The sequence below is a fragment of the Herpailurus yagouaroundi genome, unplaced genomic scaffold, assembly GCF_014898765.1.
Source record: "Herpailurus yagouaroundi ecotype Mexico unplaced genomic scaffold, PumYag 28, whole genome shotgun sequence".
NCBI classification, from domain to species: domain Eukaryota; kingdom Metazoa; phylum Chordata; class Mammalia; order Carnivora; family Felidae; genus Herpailurus; species Herpailurus yagouaroundi.
The window spans coordinates 76,094,792-76,119,203 of record NW_024412376.1 but is presented as its reverse complement, the minus strand read 5'-3'; the positions used below and the strand labels follow the sequence as shown (position 1 = coordinate 76,119,203).

At 36.7% G+C, this 24,412-nt stretch overlaps 1 protein-coding gene across 4 annotated transcripts in view; it reads left to right on the top strand.

The window, feature by feature from the left end:
• SEC24B (SEC24 homolog B, COPII component) overlaps positions 1–24,412 on the top strand; it is a 100,994-nt gene that overhangs the window by 32,966 nt on the left and 43,616 nt on the right. For 2 of the 4 annotated variants that reach the window (XM_040476410.1, XM_040476409.1), the window contains exons 3-4: positions 1,883–2,056; positions 11,536–11,640. In XM_040476410.1, coding sequence (XP_040332344.1) covers positions 1,883–2,056; positions 11,536–11,640 — 279 coding nt within the window. The remainder of the gene's footprint in view (positions 1–1,882; positions 2,057–11,535; positions 11,641–24,412) is intronic. The other 2 variants (XM_040476412.1, XM_040476411.1) reach the window with 1 other exon arrangement.

Below are 24,412 nucleotides of genomic sequence, written 5' to 3'. Positions count from 1 at the left end.
TATGGGACATATAACGTGTGTGTGTGTGTGTGTGTGTGTGTGTGTGTGTGTGTGTGTGTGTGTTTTAAATTTTTGTTTATTTTAAATAATCTCTATCCCCATCATGGGGCTTGAACTTACCACTCCAAGATCAAGAGTCACATGCACTTCCAACTGAGCCAGCCAGGTACCCCAACATATAACATATTTTGTTCTGTCACCATATTCCTACATTTGTTTAGGTCTTACACATTCTAAGTTTGTCTATATAGGCACAGACACATTATACATGTTTAAACATACATACGTGTATGCATATATATAGATATATTTTCACTGCTCACTAGTCTTTTTGTCATAGGGTGTTCCCCCCTTTTATTTTTTTTAAGTATTTATTTTGAGAGAGAGAGTGCGCACAAGCCAGGAAAGGGCAAAGAGGCGGGGAGAGAGAATCACAACCAAGCAGGCTACATGGGACACAATCTCACGAACTGTGAAATCATGACCTAAGCTGAAATCAAGAGTCAGATGTTTAACTGACTGAGCACCCAGGCACCCCTTTCTTAACTTTTAGATATAATTGGCATATAACGTTGTGTAAGTTTAAGATGTACAATGTGATGATTGACATGACATATATATGTACTGCAAAAAGATTACCATAGTAGGGTTAGTTAATATATCCATATCATCTCACATAATTACGTGTGTGTGTGTGTGTGTGTGTGTGTGTGGTGAGAATATTTAAGATTTACTGTCTTAGCAACTTTCAGGTATTGTTAACAGTAGTCACTGTGCTGTACATTAGATCCCCAGAACTTACTCATCTTAAAACTGAAAATTTATGGTGACAGATGGTAAGTACACTTATTGTGGCGAGCATTTCATACTGTATATAATTGTCAAATCACTATGTTGTACACCTGAGACTAATACAATATTGTATATCAACTGTACTTTAATAAAAGAAAAATAAAAGTTTACACCCTTTGACCACTGTCTCCCTATTTCCCTTCCCCCCAACCACCCAGGCCTTGGAAACTACCATTCTGCTCTGTTTCTATGAATTCAGCTTTTTAGATTCTACATACAAGTGAGATCATGTGCTATTTGTCTTTCTCTGACTTGTTTTACTTAGCATAATACCTTCAGGGTCCATCCCTGTTGTTGCAAGTGGAAGGATTTCCTTTTTTATGGTTGAATAGTGTGTGTGTGTGTGTGTGTGTGTGTGTGTGTGTGTGTGTGTGTGTTTTATCCATTTATCCATCAGTGGACCCTTGATGGATAGGCTGTTGCCATGGGTTTTTAATTACCTCTTGGTTGGCTGAAGATTATCCTCCAAATCAGGCAGTTTGACCTATCACAAAAGACCCACTGTGAATCACAAGTACTTTATTCCAGACGTCCAACCTAGTGTGACCGTTGAGTCCTTACTTAGCTATATGTGAAATACAGCATTTGATTAGCAGCAGCAAATAAGATGTGGCAGTTTGTAATAAAATACGGGATCTGAGCTGATACTGGAAACATTTGAACGAGAATTCGTGGACATTATGCAGAAACAACCTCTATTCATCTTATCTTAGGTACCACTGCATAGTACAATAATGAATTAATAGCAGTGATGATTAGTAAAGTAAAACTGGGATTCATTTTGTTTAAAAAGGTAAGGAAGTTTATGAGATGTTTTAGGAAAGTTGCCATTAAAGATTATTAAAACATTTGGTAAGTTTCCAGTTTTTCTTAAAATCATGTCTTTGAACCACCTTATTTTCTCTATATAATACTAGATACATGTGATGCTACTGAAGTTTCTGCAAGAACTTCATATAAACTGTATTTTGTTAGTATTTTGATGTCTTTCCAGTTGATTCCTGTGAATGAAATAGTTTTCTGTCTTTAGTTGCAGATTCTTTATCTTGTCCTGTTATGCAAAATGTTCAGCCTCTCAAGTCCAGCCCAGTCGTATCCTCTGTTTTGTCAGGAGCCTCATCAACAAGAACACCTCCTGCTGCAAATCGCCCAGTTGAGCCTGTAGCCTCAGTTACACAGCCATCAGAGTTATTACAACAGAAAGGTATTTGAAAAATTTATTTTACTGTATACAGAGAGAGTACACACTCACATATATACACACACACTGATTCAAATAGCTGATTTTAGAAAGTCAAACTGTATAACTATAGTTTATATAAAATATGAAGTGATATAATTTCTAATCTCAATTCAAACACTGTTTTTTGTATATTAACTTCCAGTCTCTGCTTATGACTATATATTTTACATAATTGTAGTCATAGCATATATACCATTTTGTGTTTTGCTTTTACATTTGTTAAATTATACACAGTTCTTCATATATCCCCATAGTTGTCAGAGTCATTTTCATGGCTAATACTTCATTGTGTCAATGTATTATAATTTACTAATCCATCCCTCTGTTATGGAACATTTCTTTCCTATGTTTTAAATATTACTATAGTTGTAGGATAAAGCACCCCAGATTTTTTAATTTAGTGACTCTCCATATCCTATTTGATGTTTTCTCTATTTGTCATTATTATTAATGAAAGTAACTTTTGAGCCACCTTTGGTACTGAGAGGGGTGAAAATTAAATTGTAACCCATACCCATACCCATGTAACCCATACCTTGCAGCACTGACAAACAATATGGTTTATTCGTTTGCTTGTTGAATATTCTCTATGTGTTAAATAAGTGACAGGTAACTAAAAGGTGTTGTTTTGACCCTCCTTCCCTACGTTGCCTTTTCTCTTGGCAGTATTCTTGGTTATTTTCTACCTGGCTGAAACTCCAAATCTATTGATGTTTCAGGTTGATGTACTGTGTTTTTCATTTGATGAGAAATAACTGAACTATTTTTAGGAATCTATAGTTTGTATTTCCAGAGCAACCATTAGTAATATTTTAGAGACTATGCTTACTGTATAATGACAGCTTCTTACCTTGAATATGAAGAATTCTCTTTCATTTTTCTCTCTTACGTTCTGAATCTCAGAAAAAGCATCTTAGGTTGATCTCGCAACTAATCTGTTGAGTATGTGGTCAAGAGGACTTTCTATCATTTAATCAGATTCTACATTAAAAATGTTCTTATTTGGCTTTATAGGAAAACCACCTGCAGCACCATGGAGTGTCCATGGATTCCCAAGAAGCCAGTGGGTATATTGGGAATAAAATCTAGTTTTTTATAAGTGTTTGCCTTTAAAATGAAGGACTGGTAGGAAATGTTTGCTTATCATGAGTAGAACAAATTTAGGAGTAGGTTGAACCCCTGACTAAATGAATGGTATCTTTCCTCGGCATTGATGACTGCCTTCCATTTCTTAAATATCTTGCTTGTTTTGACCCTTTACATTGCCCCTGCTGGTATCTTTTTTTCTGTTATATTTTCTTTGTTAGCATTTTACTTTAAGTACCATCCTGCCATTTTAAGTATCATTTTGTAAACCACATCCCTACAAAATAATCCTAATTATGTGTTTTTCTTACTAATAAGATAGATTTAATAAAATAGGTTTGAAAAGAGGGGCTACCATTTATTGAGCACTTACAGTGTGCCAGATACTTTTATCTTACTTTACCCCCATTATCATCCTATAATATCCCTGTTTTACAGATGAGAACAGTGAGATTCAGAAAGATTAGGGAGTTTGCCCAAGATTATAAATTACTCTGCCCGAGTAGCAGAGTGAAAGATTTTTAACTGAAACTTTATCTTTCTGTAAAATAAGGTGAATTGTTTTGTAGGCTGTTAACAAGCTCTTGATTTACCTAAGAGAAGCTCCTTGAATAAGTAACAGAAAAGAGAATACTAGAAACATTTGAATTGTAGTTTTTTTGTTCCTTTTTTTTTTTAAGTGGGAGATTGGCTCCTTAGTGACCTTTGGATAGATGTGCAGTGTACAATATATCATGTGAGGTAGGGCTACCACGTGTGTTGTGCAAGTTATGGTTTATGTGAATGGTGCCTGTTGTAGTTGGATGGTATGTGGGCTGCACAGGCTATGCTGTGGTTCTGATATGACTACTAAAATATTAATACTTCAAAGAGATTTTAATATTTTTCTCCTAGCTTCAGAGATACTCTTGCTTTGTTGTTCTCAGAAGGACTACACATTCTTGTACTGTTTTAAGATAGGAGGCTGCAAATTTTGGTTTGCATACCTCCTAAAAAGTTTTTCTAAAAACTCTATAACTACTTGGACATTGGTCAGATTGACGGCTAAAATTTTCACCAAAAGTTTAAATAGTTGCAGTTATGTAATTTCAACATATTGCATACATTGACTTTTATTTAAAAAAAAATTTTTTTTTCAACGTTTATTTATTTTTGGGACAGAGAGAGACAGAGCATGAACGGGGGAGGGGCAGAGAGAGAGGGAGACACAGAATCAGAAACAGGCTCCAGGCTCCGAGCCATCAGCCCAGAGCCTGACGCGGGGCTCGAACTCACGGACCGCGAGATCGTGACCTGGCTGAAGTCGGACGCTTAACCGACTGCGCCACCCAGGCGCCCCGCATACATTGACTTTTAAATCAAAGAGGTTATATTATTCTTTGTATCCACTAGAATGATACCTACTGTCATCCTTTTTAAAAATGCCTAAATGAGCCCTTCTTTAACATTTGGAAAATTTACATTTTTTTCTTTTTCTCCTTAATGTCATACTCTTTCCCCCTGAATATAATATGATCATTTTATATATATTAATATATATAATAATATATTCTTAAGCTAGAAACTCTTTTATCATTCTATCGTAGTTCTTTGCCATAGTAATATTATATAAAATGAAATTTAAATTTTGCTTTATGATCGTACATGTCTAAGCATTAACTTTTTTTTATTCTTGATTGAACTATCAAGATAATTATTAGTATATAGTTGGTCAAAATAACATAAAAATTATGAATTTGGGTATTTTTTTTATGGAAAGTACATTTTGAATGGAAATACATCTTTCAGTGAAATGAATGACTCTCCCCCACCCCCATCATAGCTTTGTGTACCTGACTTGTATGACTCATTATTAGAATAAGATAAACTTCAGATAAATTTTGGGGCGCCTGGGTGGCGCAGTCGGTTAAGCGTCCGACTTCAGCCAGGTCACGATCTCGCGGTCCGTGAGTTCGAGCCCCGCGTCAGGCTCTGGGCTGATGGCTCGGAGCCTGGAGCCTGTTTCTGATTCTGTGTCTCCCTCTCTCTCTGCCCCTCTCTCTCTGCCCCTCCCCTATTCATGCTCTGTCTCTCTCTGTCCCAAAAATAAATAAACGTTGGGAAAAAAAAAATTAAAAAAAAAAAATTAAAAAAAAAGATAAATTTCATTCATAGTTTTTATCTTCACACATACAATTGCTAAGAAATTTTTTCATGTAAAGAAGATAGGAATGGTATTGGAAGGCTTTTATTAAAGTAGTGGTTTTCTTTAGACTTTTTTAACGTTTTTAATCTTCTGGGTTACATGTCAGAATTTTTATTGTTGTTTGTTAGATTTTATTTTCCAGCTTGTAGATAGATAGTACCATTATTACTTTCATGTAGCAGTTTATAATTTTTTTTTTTAACGTTTATTTATTTTTGAGACAGAGAGAGACAGAGCATGAACGGGGGAGGGGCAGAGAGAGAGGGAGACACAGAATGTGAAACAGGCTCCAGGCTCTGAGCAGTCAGCACAGAGCCTGACGCGGGGCTCAAACTCACGGACCGTGAGATCGTGACCTGAGCCGAAGTTGGACGCTCAACTGAGTGAGCCACCCAGGCGCCCCAGCAGTTTATAATTTTAAAATACCTTTAATTTTTATCACCTCACTCAATCATCAGGTAAAGCAGGCATATCATATTTCATCTTCCTTTTATAAAAGGAAAAATTGAAGGTTAGAAAGGTTTAGGTGTGTTCCCCAAAGACACAAACTCTCTAGGTAGGGGGTGCCAAGACCCCATGTAGGTCCTCTGGCTCCAAACCCAATCCTTGTTCTGCTGAATCACCAATTATTCAGAGTATTGTGAATTTCATTATACTTTTGCCAATATAACATCTCATCACATCCTTTAAATGAGTTTTTATCAAAAACTTTAAACTGTAATGTAGGTCATTTGTTTTATATATGGCATCACCATATAACCTAATTGGCAAAGGCAGTCCTCATTTTCAAACCAGTGAGACAAATTTCATTCTTTGCCAGAAAATGTGACTTAATTTTTTTAATCCAAGGGAATGTGTTCCTGGAGTTTAAAAGGGGTATCATAAACTCCACTGAGAAATAAATTATAGCATATATCTTCTAAGCCAAATTACTAAAAGCAGTCAAATTTAAATGTCAAAGACCAAATATGATTAATGTATCCTTTTTTATGGTAGATTATAAAAATTAGGCAATGAGTTGATAAGCTGTTTTTCATTACCAAATTTGAAATAAAGGAGTGTAACATCTATCTGATATTACACTATTTAAGAATGAGGATTTTCGGGGCGCCTGGGTGGCACAGTCGGTTGAGCGTCCGACTTCAGCCAGGTCACGATCTCACGATCTCACGGTCCGTGAGTTCGAGCCCCGCGTCAGGCTCTGGGCTGATGGCTCGGAGCCTGGAGCCTGTTTCCGATTCTGTGTCTCCCTCTCACTCTGCCCCTCCCCCGTTCATGCTCTGTCTCTCTCTGTCCCAAAAATAAATAAACGTTGGAAAAAAAAAAAATTAAAAAAAAAAAAGAATGAGGATTTTCTTGAAAACCATTGTATTCCTATAGTAAATATACGCGTTATGTGTATCAAACTCTGGTATTTGGCGTCTTTAAAATATTTAAATAGGAATCAAGTATAAAAATGAAAAGTAATTCTGTTATTTAATCAGGCATCATGATTAAAATGTTCTCATGTTGGAGTGCCTGGGTGTCTCAGTTGGTACCTGACTCGATTTCGGCTCAGGTCATGATTTCACAGTTTGTGAATTCGAGACCCATGTCATGCTCTGTTCTGACAGCTCAGATCCTGCTTGGGATCCTCTCTCTCCCTCTCTCTCTGTCCCTCCCCCGTGCTCGCTCTCTCTCTCCCCTTCTTTCTCTCTCTCAAAAATAAACATTAAAAACAATGTTCCCATGTAATTAATTGAAAAAAGAAAAACATATACCACTGAGTACTAACAGATTTACCCACTAGTAAATATTTTTGTTATTGTTAAAAGGAGGTAGAAATAACTAAATATTGTATAAAATATAAGGAGGTGAGAAGTGATTATAATCATAAATATTTTATGATAAAATAGGTTGTAAAATACTTTATTGAATATTTCATGTTGACTTTGAAAGAAATTATGTAAAATTTTTATCTATGAGTTTTATCCAATATATCTTGAAAAAAATTGGTCATCCTAGAAAACATTCTACTTGTTTTTAAAAGAATTAACATGGCTAAGAATACTCTTCAGATTGGTGGAAGTTTAGTTTTCGTAATGACTTGTTCTGTCCCCTGTCGGGATAAATATTAAGAATAGCTGAAAATAATTGTTTTTAATTAAATATACACAAAAACATGTTTTTTAAAGTTCAATAATAATAATAGCTAATAATTATATAGTATTTAGTATATTTCAGGCATCATTCTAAGCTTTGAAATATATTAATTCACTTAATCCTCACAACAACCACTATCTGAGGTAGTTCTTACCCCCTTTACAGATGATGTAAATGAAAACCAGAGAGGTTAGTAATTTGCCCAGGGAAACACAGCTGGTAATTGATAGAACATAGAATTGAACCCAGAGCCCCTATCTTTATTCAGTGTTCTGCTGCTTGTCTCCTCAGTATTTCTTACTGGTTTTGCTTTGTCCTCATGGTACTCTTTCAAAAGCAGTGGGTTCTTTGGCAGTAGTGCTTGTGAGCTGCACATGTGCAGAATTATTAAATAAATTCACAATTACTCCCACCAATTTACTTTTCACTATTTTTGAATTAAGAATATTCCAGTGAGCCCCAGCCCTATTTCTAACATCTTTCGTCTTTAACCGAAACATGTATGGCAAGACAAAAGAAAGTCTGTAGATTGAAGGTGCCTTGATTAATCATTTAAAGAAGGAAGAAGCTTTCCCTTTAGTCCCAGAGACATTTTTGTATCTCAGGGCGATGTAAGATTTAGGAGAAGTTAAGGGTATGTGTTTCCTTTGTAAAGTGAGAGAATGGCTGTTAACACAGGCACTTTCTAAGGTGGGTAAGTTTTAGAAAGACTACCATGGAAACTGATTCTCTTAAAGCCATTATTTTGCAGGAACTCTTGGAAAGTTTTAGAGTATGCATATGTAGTTTGAAGACCAGCTTAAAGAAAAATAACAGCCGCTCAAAAGTCTGAACTCTTGAATTTAAAAAAGCTAGCTTCCACAAGGGATTTGTTCTCTTCAGACTAATTTTATTTATTCCCAGTGTAGCTGTATCCAGGGAACAGTGAAGATGCCCTTTATTAAGCAGCTCCAAGGATACAGTCTCTTGGAGAGTTTGCCTGAAGGTACTTTAATGTGGTAGGCAGTTTAAACTGAATGTCCTTTTTAAGATATTGGGGCCCTGTTGGTAACAAAGCTCTTCATCGTGTCAGATTCTATCTATGAAGTGTGTCTTGCCTCTTGGTTTACTAAGATTCATACCTTGAAAGTTCTAAGTAAAACAGTAAGTTGGGATGTAGCATTCCTGCCCCATTTGGCGCAGGTGGAGATGGAGGTGGCGGTGGTTGGAGTGGAAGGTACTCCATGTACATCTCTACAGTGGCTTTCAGGCTGAGCTCTAGAAGACCTTATGTTCTACCACCTCATATATGCAACCTGAGTATCTCATGCATAGGTTCTGGCTCTTAAAGGAGGTCTGAATAAAGGCACTCAGGAAGTTCACACATATCGTAGATGACTTGGCTGTCAGCCCCCTTTTGGCTGTAACTCTCCATTTGTTGCAGTTTGTATGAACCGTACCCAGCCTAGAGCAGGGCTTTAAATAAGGGTTGATTGTTATTCCAGAGCTCTTATCATTTCTCTGTGGAGTCACAAAAATATCATATTCTTGTGCCATTAATATTCTCAAGCTTTAAACAAAGTTTACTTGGACAAGCAAAGGAATGCTAAATTCTGAGCATAGTAAGAGTCATAGTTGGGGAAGGACTCAAATCTTGACACTGTCATCTCTAGAATTTCTCAAAAAGGACTGCATCCTTTTTTGAGAAAGTAAAAATTTGAGTATTTTGTGTGACATTCTGTTAATACGGTACATTGACAGCCATAGTATAACCTAAAATGATACATTACTCTATTTTGTCTTATTCATAGGTTTGTTCCAGTTCATTAAGTAGTTCTTTAGATTTTTTTTTAATCGTATAGTCTTCTCATTTGTTTCCAATTAAGCACTGCATATTTTTCCAGTAATAAGTGAATCTGTTAATTCAGTAAATCTAGACAAAGAGAGGAAAATGTTTTATCATGCATATAGGTTTGTGCTTTATTTTGGCTTTTTTGATTAGTTACAGAGTCAACATCCTGCATATTGATTCAGTCATGAAAAGAATGGATTCTCTTCTGATTTTTTCCTGCTTAGTGGCCTGTCTTAGCGCAGTAAACGGATTTTCTTTTTTCTCTTGTTTCTTCTTATTGTATACACACGTATATACTTTTTAAAGTGCAATGCTAATTGCATTTTGAGAAAGTACTTCATTTTTAAAGAAGTTCTTATTGAAGAATTTATTTTCTGTACTATCTTTTTACTGTTAACTTGTGTTTTATTGCAGACTTCTTAGTATATTTAACCTAAGGTCTAATATTAGTCAAATTTTCATTTTAAATAGGTTTTGTTAGAGGAACAGGCCACTCTGAATTTGGTCTTTCAGGGTGTCAAGTTGATTTCTCAGATAAGTTTTTAATAACTACTGTTTATCTATATTTAAAAGATGTTTCAGCAAAGCCAGCAGATTTTTCTCTGACTTCTTTGGTCCCAGTGAGAAGATCAGAGCTTCACTCATCTGCAGTTTAACCTTTGCTCTCTTCTGAACTCAGATTTTTCTCTTTAATAGCATTTTTCTTATGATAGCCATGAGTTATGTTTATTAACATAATATACTAATTTATTTATTTATTTTTTCAATATATGAAATTTATTGTCAAATTGGTTTCCATACAACACCCAGTGCTCATCCCAATAGGTGCCCTCCTCAATACCCATCACCCACCCTCCCCTCCCTCCCACCCCCCATCAACCCTCAGTTTGTTCTCAGTTTTTAAGAGTCTCTTATGCTTTGGCTCTCTCCCACTCTAACCTCTTTTTTTTTTTTTCCTTCCCCTCCCCCATGGGTTCCTGTTAAGTTTCTCAGGATCCACATAAGAGTGAAACCATATGGTATCTGTCTTTCTCTGTATGGCTTATTTCACTTAGTATCACACTCTCCAGTTCCATCCACGTTGCTACAAAGGGACATATTTCATAACGTGCTAATTTAAAAGGTCACCTGAAAGAAAAAAGACAGCAAGCGTCAGGGGACTACCATGTGAGTTTGATGAGGCATCGCTTCATTGTGCTTCCAATATTGTGAAGTGTTCTTAAATATCCACACTGTGTTTCGGTGTCATTTTTTTTTTTAATCTTTTTTTCAAGTTGAGCTATAAGATTTTCTTTACAAGGATATTATTTTTTATTTTTGTATTTTTAATTGGGATTATTTTATTTTCCCTCTTAAAATTTTGTGGATGTTAGTCTAATTTTACCACATTAATTAAATTATAAAAACACCCAGTCACTGTTTTGGGGAGGGGGGGAGAAGAGTTATATAGTTAAACCCGCTGTGCCTTTTCCACATAATCTTTCTTCTTGGTGTGTCTTACAAGACCAGTCTTATCCACCTACCTCAGACTTACATGTAGGCAGTAGGCTGAAGCTGAGATGATTGGCCATCTCAGAAAATTCACTGTTTTGTAATTGTCACACTTGTAGGACCACAGGTAATTAGCTCTTCTTTTTTTTTTTTTTTTTTTTTTTTTTTTTTGAGCATCTGTGAGCAGAGAACTATTCTGAATACAGTTCTTTAACTGTCATTCTTTTTCCGTTACGAGAACTGAGTTACCATCAAGGTGGCATTAACAGAAGGAAGGTATCAAGTATTTGTATGTGTGTTGAATGCTGTATAAATTCATTTGAGTAGAAATGATCACTGCTCACCAAGAATGCGCAGTCCCAAAGGATGTATGCCACAAGGGCCCCAAGGTCAATGAAGGTAAACATGTATGGAGCTCAGTTAAATTTTCAGAGTATCACTGCAGTTTCCTAAATATTATCAGCGTAATACGTGGTACGTTTTTCACACTTAAACCAGTTATTATAAAAGCTGCTTTTACTAAACTGCTTTGCAGAGATTCTCTAATGGTTCCAGTTTTGATAATAAGTTTGCTAACATTAAAATGCATGCTGGGATGTTCTTTAGAATGTCAGAGTTCTTTCTCACTTTTGATGCAATGTCAAAATTTTATTTCTCATCTTTCCTGTTGGTTTGACTCTTGTGTTTGTGCTTTCCACTTTACAGGCATGCAGTATGGTGACTATGTTAATAATCAAGCTAGCTCCGCACCAACTCCCTTGTCATCAACTTCCGATGATGAGGAAGAGGAGGAGGAGGATGAGGAAGCAGGTCTGCTTTAGCTTTACACCAGTTCTTGATCTTTTCCTACTCAAGCTTTCTTTTTATGTCCACAGTCTGTTAGCCTTTAAAACAAGAGTGTCTGCAGATTTAGCTCAATGAACTTGCTTGGTTTGGGTTATAGAAGGTTGGTTCACTTGAAATGAGGTGTTTTTGCTTGTTTTATTTTTCCTCCTTTGGACATCTCTACCATTTTGTAAGTAATGACACATCTTTCATGATGATAGAGTGCTTTCTTCTTTCAGAAATGCATATCCTCTCATGTCACATGCCAAAGAATGAATCCTAACTGAAGCTTTTGGCTTATGGATTGCTTTAGCACCCTTTGAGGAATAATGTTTTGTTTTCTGCTCTGCATGCTACCTAAACTAATCAAAATGAACCACATGGACTTTATAATACTGATAGAGAAATTAACAGTGTTTCTTTGAGGTCCTTTTTGGTCCTTCTTGTTATATATTTAGGAGGCCCAAAATTTGTAGTTATGATCTTGCTTCATGACGTAGTAGTTCATATCTTGGTAGGGGAAGAAGTTGTACATGTGATTATGTGTTGCAGCCTGTTGAATATCTTTTTCTGGCTTTGTTGGGTAGAGCACTACTAAACATTAACCAGTTCAGTTCCTCCATTACTCTAACAGTTTAAGACAACCATTAAGGCAGATATTTCAAATTATATATAGCCATGATTCTCCTGTTATTTTTATTATTGAATGGAAGGATTTGCTCTATAAACAGTATGTTTAAACAAAAGTTTATTGGGGCGCCTGGGTGGCTCAGTCAGTTGGGTGTCTGACTTCGGGTCAGATCATGATCTCGCGGTCTGTGAGTTCAAGCCCCGCGTCGGGCTCTGTGCTGACAGCTCAGAGCCTGGAGCCTGTTTCAGATTCTGTGTCTCCTTCTCTCTCTGACCTTCCCCTATTCACGCTCTGTCTCTCTCTGTCTCAAAAATGAATAAACGTTAAAAAAAAATTAAAATAAAAATAAACAAAAGTTTATTTCCTGTGCATTTTTAAAATATTCAGATCCTGGGGCACCTGAGTGGCTCAGTCGGTTAAGCGTCCGACTTTGGCTCAGGTCATGATCTCACAGTTCGTGAGTTCAAGCCCCACGTCGGAGTCTGTGCTGACAGCTCGGAGCCTGGAGCCTGCTTCAGCTTCTGTGTTTCCCTCTCTGTGTCCATCCCCGGCTTGTGGCCTGTCTCTCTCTGTCTCTCAAAAATAAGTGTTTAAAAAAAAATTTTTTTTTTTTAAAAAAGAGGATTGACTATATTCAAGTACTGGTTAAAAAAATATTCAGATCATTATGCACAATTCGAGGAAGGGTAAAAAATAGAGGGTTACAGTGGGGAGTAATTTTTTTTTACCTTAAATATATAAAATACCCATCTATCTTTTTGGATTTTTAGTAATGTTTAATTTTTAAATAATTTTCTAAATTTTCAGCCTTATAGAAACATTGGTAAGAAGAGGAAAAGAAATTCCCATATACACTTAGATAAACCATTTTTGCCCCACTTACTTCATAATTCCACATTTTTTCCTGCATCGTTTGAAAGTAAGTTGGAGATATCATATAGTTCCTTATTATAGGAACAATGTCTTACATAACACAATGCAGTTATCAGGATATTAAACACTGGTGCAATATCAGCTACACAGCCCATAGTCACATCTCAACAGTTGTCTCAGTAAGATCGTTTATAGCTATTTTCATGGTCCAGGATCCAATTCAGGGTCATCCATCGAGTTTTGTTGCCATTTCTATTTAGACTCTTACCATCTGAGATAGTCCGTTAACCTTTCTTTTTCTTGACTATGACAATTTTGAAGAATATAGGCTAGTTGTTTTGTAGAATGTACCTCACTTTGGGTTTATCTGATGTATCCTTGTGATTAGATTCAAATCATGTATTTAGGCAGGATTACCACTAAAGTAATGTGTTCTTAGTGCATTCTCTCCAAGGCACATGATGTTGATTTGTTTCCATATTGATGGTGTTAACTTTGATCACTTGATTAAAATGGTGTCTTCCAGGTTTTTCCACAGTAAAGTTACTTCTTTTTCCTCTTGGAGTTAATAAATAATTTGTGGGGAGAGGTGCTGGAGTGGCTCAGTCAGTGAAGCATCTGACTCTTGGTTTCAGCTCAGGTCACGATCTCAGGGTTTCATGAGTTCAAGCCCCACATCAAGCTCTGTGCTGGCAGCCGGAAGCCTGCCTGAGATTATCTCTCTCCCTCTCTCTTTCTACACCTCCCCACTTGCGCTATCTTGGTCTCTCTCAAAATAAATAAACTTAAAAAAATTTTTTTTGGCAGGGGCACCTGGGTGGCTCAGTCGGTTGAGTCTCCGACTTCGTCTCGGATCACGATCTTATGGTCAATGAGTTCAAGCCCTGTGTCGGGCTCTGTGCTGACAGCTCAGAGCCTGGAGCCTGCTTCAGATTCTGTGACTCCTCTCTCTGCCCCTCCCCCCATTCATGCTCTATCTGTCTCTGTCTCAAAAATAAACATTAAAAAAATTTTTAATAAATAATTTCTGGGGAGATTTTTTGATAGCATGTAATGCCCTGTTCTTTACTATAAACTTTCGCTCAGTTTAAGTATTCATTGCTGATTTTCTAATTCCAACATTCCTTCAATATTTATGAGCCAAGGTTTCACTGTAAAGGAGAACTTTTTCTTCTCCCTTGTTGACTTCTTTGGGTTCATATTGATTCATGGATTGTTACTTTATTCACTAGGTAATAATCTATTACAAACATTGGTTATTTTGACAGCACCTTATCCTAGTTTTGGCCCAGTGACAGCTCCTTCAAACTGTCTTTTAAAAATGTTCCCATGGGGGGCGCCTGGGTGGCGCAGTCGGTTGAGCATCCGACTTCAGCCAGGTCACGATCTCGCGGTCCGTGAGTTCGAGCCCCGCGTCGGGCTCTGGGCCGATGGCTCAGAGCCTGGAGCCTGTTTCCAGTTCTGTGTCTCCCTCTCTCTCTGCCCCTCCCCCGTTCATGCTCTGTCTCTCTCTGTCCCAAAAATAAATAAACGTTGTAAAAATGTTCCCATGGGGTCACCTGGGTGGCTCATTCGGTTAAGCATCTGTCTTTGGCTCAGGTCATGATCTCACGGTTCGTGAGTTCAAGCCCCACGTTGAGCTCTGCTGACACCTCGGAGCCTGGAGTCTGCTTCGGATTCTGTCCCGCTTCTCTCTGCCTCTCCCCTGCTCATGCACGCGCACTCTCATGCGTGTTCTCGCTCGCTCGCTCTCTCTGTGTCTCTCCCCCTCACTCTTTCTCAGAAATAAACATTAAATAAATAAATAAATAAATAAATAAATAAATAAATAAATAAATAAAAATATTCCCATGAAGGCCACCTGGGTGTCTCAGTCGATTAAGCATCTGACTTTGACTCAGGTCATGAACTGACAGCCTGTGGGTTCCAGCCCCGCATTGGGCTCTGTGGGAACAACTCAGAGTGTGGAGCCTGCTTCAGATTCTGTGTCTCCTTCTCTTTCTCTCTGCCCCTCCCACACTTGTGCTCTATCTCTCTCTCAAAAATAAATATTAAAAAAAAATTTTTTTAATGTTTCCATGAGTCTTTAAGCATATATTTTAAGCACATTGAGGTCTCAGTAAGATGTTTCTAGCTCATCTTACATTGCTTCAACCATGGACTGAGCTTTTTCTCCAAATAGTCCTATTTTGTTTAGTGGAAAAGGGTATTTTAATGAAACCAAGATCTGATTGTAGTGTGTGGATATTGCTACTAAATGGATTATTGTTCCCAGGCCCTGAATTATTACTATTTAATGTATATATTATTCAGATCCTCTCATCCTTATTTTGCACATTTCAAAAATGTGTTATTTTGTATAATGTTGTCAGCCTAAATTACTCTCATTTAAAAAAAATCTTTTTAATTCCAGTATAGTTAACTAAATTACTCTCATTTTTATTCTGCTTGCAATTAAGTGCAGTTGTTGAAACTCCTGTTTCCTTAGACTGAAAAAAATTGGGAAATCAAAAAGATTAAGCATTTATGGTTTTTCTCCAATTACCTTATCTTGTTTAACTATTTTTTTTCTTGAGTATATTACAGATTTAAAATTCTGAGTTCTTTTTTTTTTAAAGGTTTTATATAAATTCCAGTCAGTTAACATACAGCATAATATTAGTTTCAGGTGTACAATAGTGATTCAGCACGTCTGTACATCACCCTGTGCTCATCACAGCAAATGCACTTTTTAATCCCCATCACTTACTTCACCCATCTTCTCACCCACCTCCCTTCTGGTAACTGTCAGTTTGTTCTCTATAGTTGAGTGTGTTTCTTGGTGTTTGCCCCTTTCCCCCTTTTCTTCCTCTTTGCTCATTTGTTTTGTTTCTTAAATTCCACATATGAGTGAAATCATACGGTATTTGTCTTCTTTCTCTGGTTGACTTACTCCACTTAACATAATATTCCAGCTCCATCCACAGCCTTGCAAATGGCAACATTTCACTCTTTTTTATGGCTGAGGAATATTCCATTGTAGATATTCATATACCACATCTTTATCCATTCATCAATTGATAGTTGGGGCTATTTCCATAATTCGGCTATTGTAGATGATGCTGCTATAAATATCGGGGTGCATGTATCCTTTTGAATTAGTATTTTTGTATTCTTTGGGTAAATACCTAGTAGTGTAATTGCTGGATCTTAGGGTCGTTCTGGTTCTAACTTTTTGAGGAACCTCCATACTGTTTTCCAGAGTGGCCACACCAGAAAAATTTCTGAGTTCTTAACTCATGGCATTTAAACTATAATAATACCTAACATTTTTGAGCACTTACTGTATGCCAGTGCCGGCACTGAAGAGCTAATACGTCTCCCTGGGGTTTTGTGTCAGTTTTTCTAGATTCAAATCCTGACTTTGACCCTTCCTAGATTTGTGACAAGTTTCTTAAACTCATTGAGTCTCAGTTCGTTCATCTGTAAAATGGGAATAACAATACTGATGAGATTACATATGGTTATTTTAAGGGTTGAAGGTTTTCTTTGTAAAGAGCCTAGAACACTATCTGGCAAATGGTAAGGACTCAAAAAGATTAATTGTCATTGCTAACATTGAGATGATGTTTGTTTGTTTGTTTTTAGATAGTGAGTGGGGGAGGGGCAGAGAGAGGGAGAGAATCCCAAGCAGTCCCCATTCTGTCAGCACAGAGACCAACATGGGGCTCCAACTCACAAACTGCGAGATCATGACCTGCGCCAAGATCAGGAGTTGGATGTTTGACCAACGGAGCCACCCAGGCGCCCTAAGATTATATTTTTATTTCAGTTTATTCTTCTCCACAATCCTGTAAGGCAGAGATAATTGGCTTCATTTTACAAATGAGTTGACTATGATCTGAACAAGCTAAGTAACATTTGTCTCTGGTCCAACAACTACTAAGCAGCAGAGTGGGGAGTCAAACCAAGGCCTCTTTGTCTACACGAAGGTGTGAAAAAGAAAAGGAAAAGAGTCTCTGTCTCCTAGTGAGAACACAAAGCACTGGAGTAGGAAGGAACTAAAGGGCACGTGGCAGTAGTCACTACTCTATTACTTACATATTATCTTCCTCCTGTGCCTTTTTTTTTTTATTATGGAACAAAATAATAAGACTATACCATGGACAGTTTTACTAGAATCCTGGTGTTCTCAATCCATGGTTTGTTTAAAAAGTCATATGTTTGTTGATTGCAAATTAAAGACATGTTTTGAGTAGGAAAGAAAGCAGCCAAGGAAAAATTTGCTTTTTTTTCTTAAGGATTTTATTTTTAAGTAGTCTCTGACACCCAACATGGGGCTGGAACTTAGAACCCTGAGGTCAAGAGTCACATGTTCTGCCAACTGAGCCAGCCGGGCACCCCAGAGATCTTAGCTTTTAAATGAATTTTAGGGGCACCTGGGGACAGGGGCACTCAGTCAGTTGAGCATCTGACTCTTGATTTCTGCTCAGGCCATATTTTAGGGTCTTGGGATCAAGCCCCACGTTGGGGTCCGTGCTAAGAATGGAGCCTGCTTAAGATTTTCTTTCTTGATAAAATTTAAATGAATGAATGAATTTTAGTTTTATTTTTTTAAATCTCAGTTGCAATAATTTTTTCCTATGTAAAGAGGTAAAAGACAGTGGTTCAAGTTGTTGTGGGGATTACATATAAGTATCTATAATAAAGAGATTTGGAGTGCTCTACTTTTTAAGCATTTCAGTGGTATTCATTCCTTATATTCATAAGATTTTTGTGTGTTTTGTTCACATGGAATTGTTCTCCGATTTTGAAAAAATTTATCAAAGAACAACAAAATATTAATGGGCAGGTTTGGAAATCAGTAAAATTCCTCTTTATGGTAAAAGAAACTACTTGTTTAGCTTTTCACTTATTAAAGCTTATGGTTTTCTTGACAACAAGGTTACGCAACAGTCCAGTACAGGAATGTTTTTTTTTAACTTTCGATTTTAAAGGAAAACTTTTATTTCAGTTTCAATCTTACATTTACAATCTAATTATATTTTCTAAATGGCATGCTATAGGTAGACTTTCTTTTAAAAATTTTCTCACAAAATACACACTAGAAAACTACAATAGGATTTTTACTAGGGGCAGTCATATTTCGTTAGAAGCTCCTAAAAGTTCAGAATTGTTGGAGAATAAACTTTAAAGGAAGCTTGAACAACTAGCAAGCTGTCAGGTTCCCACATGGTTTTATCTTAAATTCTTCTCTTTAGTTTATTTGGTCTCAGGTGTTGACTCCTTTAGTTGTTAGTGCTAGAGTGGACCTTCTGTTAGTTTTAGGTACTGTACTGCAGACAGATACTGTCAGACTTGTAATAGTAAGGGATAACAACTTGAAAGTGGGAGTGAAAGGGAATAGCAATGGAATAAAAATGGAGAAGTGAAATAATGTCAAAGAGGGAAGTAACGCAAAGACTAATTCAGACTTTAGGCTGTGCTCAGCCCTGTTCCCTGAAAAGCCCTGTCAGTTAATCTTCTGTTACCTGCTATACAAACTCTCAGTCACCTTTCCTCTAGGGAATTTTCAGGTTAGGAAATGGCCAGAGAACAACAGGAAGCTTTCTTACATGGCTCTGGGAATGTGACAGCTTGGTGCTACATTTTGTAAGTGCTATTGGAATAAAACTTTTGATTTTTCATAATGAGTTTTAAGGTCACAGTTCTTGTTTGACTTTCACACAAGCTAATAGTAATTATTCAGTGCTAGGTGCTGCATCAGAGTTAATGATATGTTTATGGTTTGCCTTGGGAATTGTAAAAGATAATGGCGTATTTTGACACAGAATGAGTTAAAGTCGACGCCTATAGATAACAAGACCTTATTGGCCTACTTAGGTCTCACTTCCAAAGAGAATTTTTCTTTTTGTTTATTCAAATATGTAATACAGTATTATTAACTATAGTACTATAGCTGTACATTAGATTTCTAACCATATTCATCTTATAACTAGAAGTATGTACTCTTTGACCAATATCTCCCCCCTTTTCCCACCCCTGAAGAGAATCCTTAAAAGGTTCAAATCTGTCTTTCCCTTTATTTGATGTACTATTTTATTATTTAAAAAAAATTTTTTTTAACGTTTATTTATTTTTGAGACAGAGACAGAGCATGAACAGGGGAGGGTCAGAGAGAGAGGGAGACACAGAATCTGAAATGGGCTCCAGGCTCTGAGCTGTCAGCACAGAGCCCGACGCGGGGCTCGAACTCTCGGACCGTGATATCATGACCTGAGCCGAAGTCGGCCGCTCAACCGACTGAGCCACCCAGGCGCCCCTATTTTATTATTTTAACAAGTAAATATCTTTTAGCTGAATTCAATACATATGGAACGGATTTTTTAAATTTTATAAATTGAACACATGTCCTGGGTCTCTGAAGGATATAAAAGGATATTCATGCCACAAGAAAAGTATTTGAGGGTTTTCAGTATTCGTATACATTTTTTTTAATGTGGTACCTGTTACCTGAATAATTAGCTTGTAAACATCCTGTACATAGATATATGATTGCTATAGCTGTAAACTGCCAACTTTCTGTAAGGTGAGAAGCAGAATATTAGGGGTTCAGTGGGAGGAAATTTGGTACCAGCATCTAGAGTTAAAATTTTAAAGGTACTTTCAAATAGAAATAGTATTCAAGTAGTAATTAGATATCTAGGCTAGCCCCAAATATGATTAAGTGCAATACTAAACATTTGAAAATGCTTTATTTTTTTCCCCAGCCAGCAAATGTATAGTATTTAGTCAATAATATAGAGTATGTGGTATATAAGTGTCTGCAAACTGGACCTATGTAATGTTTAAGAATGTGGACAAGTCCCAAAGCTATTCGTTTAACCAAAGCTAGCTTGTACCCAGAAAGCAGTATTTTGCTTGGTATTATGGTTCCAGAGATTAAGACAGCAGCATAGCCTCCTCCTCAAATATGATAGGAAAGCATATATGATTACAATATATCTTGAAAAGTACATTAATTAGGAGTTGAAAAAATGTCCCACCATAGGAGTAGAAATGATTTTCCATGCACGTATCAGAAAGGTTTTATGGAGGATTTGAAATTTGAAGGATGAGTAGGAATTTGCCATGTGGAAGAACAGAATCTAGGCTAGTGAACCAATATATACGGTGTATAAATGCCAGGAAAGATGGTGTGTTGGGTGCAGAATGAGATCAGTGTGATTGCATCATAAGGTAAAAGAGAAAATGGTATAGGAATAGGAGAGAAATAGAGGTGAAGAGAGCAGGTGGGAGCCACATTTTGTAGTTCCTATTTTGATAAAAGGTACTTAGACTTTATTCTGTAAGATGGTAGGAGAATTGTGAAGGTGCTTTTAAGCATGTTCAGAATGTCAACTTGTAAGTTACATAATGTACCTCTTTAAAAAAAAAAAAATGCCGCTTTGACTTGTTCTGGCAGTGATGGCATGACCTAAGTAGAATTAATCTAAACATTAAATTTTAGAAAAGTTTGAGTCTTTTAGAAAAGTTGAGTTTGATTTATCCAGATAAACTTTTATCATTGATGAACTTTTTTATCAATGATACACTTTTATCATTGCTTTGCTATTTCAACAAGTTCAAAATAGAGATTTGCATTGGTTCTTTTCTTCTGAAAGTGAATTTTAAAGTTTATTTATTTGTTTTGAGAGAGAGTGAGCAAAGGAGAGGCAGAGAAAGAAAGAATCCCAAGCAGGCTCTGCGTTACACGCTGAGCCTGACGTGGGGCTTGATCTCAAAATGGTGAGGCCATGACCTGAGCTGAAATCAAGAGTCAGATGCTTAACTGACTGAGCCACCCAGACACCCCTGAAAGTGAATTTTAAAGTAAACTAGCAGGTTTCAAATTTTTCAATAAATAAAACAGTATTTGTACAAAATTAATACTTTAAAGTTTGTAGATATAGCATTATTATTAAAATTGGCCAAATTTTTAAGCATTAATATTTGATTTGGCATGAAGGAAGATAAGCAGCATAAGTAGTATGTTCCTTAAAGTAATTTGATACGTGTAAGCAATCTTACCTTTCAACTTAATTTTTTTTCAAGAATAATTACTTCTTGATATTTATAAAAGTTTTTCTTGATCAGAGAGAATGCTATGGTATTTTTTTTAACAACAGCTTTATTGAAATACCATAAAATTCACTCATTTAAATTGTACTATTTGGCAGTTTTATATTAACAAAGTTCTGCAACCATTGCTATGTAATACCAAAACATTTTTATCACCCCCAAGTAGAAACTTTCTGCCTTTTAGCAGTCACTTCCTGTTCTTAATTCTTGTATGTACACACACACACACACACACACACACACACACACACACACACATGCTTACAGCTCTGGGCAACCACTAATCTACTTTTTGTGTCTAGATTTTTCTATTCTAATATTTCATATAAATAGATTATTTAATATGTGGATTTTTGTGACTGGCTTCTTTCTCTTTAAGGCATGATGTTTTCGGGGTTCATCCATGTTGTTGCACGTATCAATACTTCATTCCTTTTTATTGCTGAATAATATTTAATTGTGTAGATACATCCCATTTTGTTTATTCATTCACAAGCTGATGGACTTTTGGGTTTCCACTTTTTAGCCATATGAATAATGCTGCTGTTAACATTCATGTGCAGCTTTTTGTGGAGGTGTGTGTTCTCATTTCTCATAAGTGGAATTGCCAAGTCATAAGGTAGCTCTGTTTAACCTTCTAGAAACTGTCAAGGTGTTTTCCAACATGACCGTGCCGTTTTCCAGTCTCATGAAGTTTTCAGTGTCTGCACATTCTTGCCAAAACTTGGGATTATCTGTCTTTTCAATTATAGCCATCCTGGTGGATATGAAGTGGCATCTCATTGTTACTCTGATTCTCATTTCCTTAGTGGCTGATGATGTTGAGCATCATTTCATGTATTTATTGGCTCTTTATCTTCTTTGGAGAAATCTCTTTTTAAGCCCTTTACCCATTTTTAATTTGGTTGTCTTTTTATTGTTGAGTTATAAGAATTCTTTTTATATTCTGGATACTAGACCCTCATCAGATGTATGATTTGCAAATATATTCTCCCATTCTGGGGGTTGTCTCTTTTTTTTTCCCCCATGGTATTGTTTGGAGCCCAAAAGTTTTTAAGTTGATAAAATCTAATTTATTTTTTTCTTTTTGTTGCTTGTGGCTTTAATGCCATATTTAAGAATCCTTTGCCAATCCAAGGTCATGAAGATTTACTCCTGTACTCTAAGAGTTGTAGTGCTTACATTTAGGTCTGTGATCCATTTGGAGTTAATTTTAGTGTAAGGTGTAAGAATGGGATGAAAGTCATGTAACATGAAATTAACCATTTTAAAGTGTATCATTCAGTGTCAGTAGTATAACCGCCTCTATCTGATTCTAGCGTTTTGGTTGCTGTGCAGTCACCACTTCTATCTAGTTCTAACTTTGTGAAGGTACTGAATGGATAGAACTAAACTTTCATCCTACCAAAAGGAAAATCTTTTCATCAAGTAGTAGCTTCCCAATTTTCACTTCTCTCAGCCCCTGGCAGCTGGTCTACTTTGTATCTCTGGAGACTTAACCCATTCTGGATATTTTTTATAAATAGAATCATATAATTGTGACCTTTTGTGTCTCACTTCTTTCATTTAGCATGTTTTCAAGGATCATTCACACTGTAGCATGTATCAGTACTTTATTCCTTTGTATAGCTGAAAAATATCCCAGCCATTTTGTTTATCCATTCATCTGTTGATGAATATTTAAGTTTTGGTGTCTTGCGTAGGGGAGGGGTGGATTTACTAAACAAAGATTTTATTTTATCATTGAAGAATAGTTAACATACAATGTTATATTAGTTTTAGATGTGCAGCATAGTGATTTGACAATTCTGTACATTACTCAGTGCTCACTGCAATAAATGTAGTCACTGTGTGTCACCAGACAGTGTTATTACAGTATTATCGATTATATTCCCTATGTTGTATTTTCATCGCCATGACTGATTTTATTTTGTAACTGGAAGTTTGTACCTCTTAATCACTTTCACCTATCTTACCCATACCCCTACCTGCCTCCCCTCTGGCAACCACCAGTTTGTTCTTTGTAGTTAAGAGTCTGTTTTCTTGGGGCGCCTGGGTGGCTCAGTCGGTTAAGCATCCGACTTCGGCCCAGGTCATGATCTCACGGTTTGTGAGTTCTAGCCCCACATCGGGCTCTGTGCTGACAGCTCAGAGCCTGGAGCCTGCTTCAGATTGTGTGTCTCCCTCTCTCTCTGTTCCTCCCCTGCTCATGCACTCTCACTCTCTCTCTCAAAAATAAATAAACATTAAAAAAATTTTTTAAAGTGTTTTCTTGTTTATTTGTTCACTTGTTTTCTAGATTCTACATCTAAGTAGAATCATATGCCATTTATTCTCTGATTTATTTTACTTAGCATAATACCCTCTAGATCCATCCATGTTATAGCACATGGCAAGATGTCATTCTTTTTTATGACTGACTAATATTCTTGTGCGTGTGCGTGTGAGTGTGTGTGTGTATGTATGTGGTGACATCTTCTTTACCCATTCATCTATCAGTGGACATTTGGGTTGCTTCTGTATCTTGGCTATAAATAATGCTGCAGTGAACATAGGGGTGCATATATCTTTTCAAATTAGCTTTTTGGTTTTGGGGGGTAAATACCCAGTAGTGGAATTTTTGGATTGTATGGTATTTTGGGGTTTTTTTTGAAGAACCTCCATACTGTTTTCCATACTGGCTGTACCAATTTACATTCCCACCAACAGTGCGTGAGGGTTATGTCTCCTTCACATCCTGACCAACACCTTTTTTTTTTTTTAATGATTATTTTTGAGAGAGAAACAAAGACAGAGCATGAGCAGGGAAGGGACAGAGAGAGAGGGAGACACAGAATCTGAAGCAGACTCCAGGCTCTGAGCTGTCAGCACAGAGCCCCACATAGGCTTGAACTCAAGAACCGCGAGATCATGACCTGAGCCGAAGTCAGAGGCCCAACCGACTGAGCCACCCAAGTGCCCCTGACCAACACTTTTTGTTTCTTGTGTTTTTGATACTAGCTAGTCATTCTGACTAGTATGAGGTGATATCTCATTGTGGTTTTGATATGCATTTCCCAGCTGATTAGTGACGTTGAGCGTCTTTTCATGTGTCTGTTAGCCATCGGTATGTCTTCTCTGGAAAAAATGCCTATTCCAGACCTCTGCCCATTT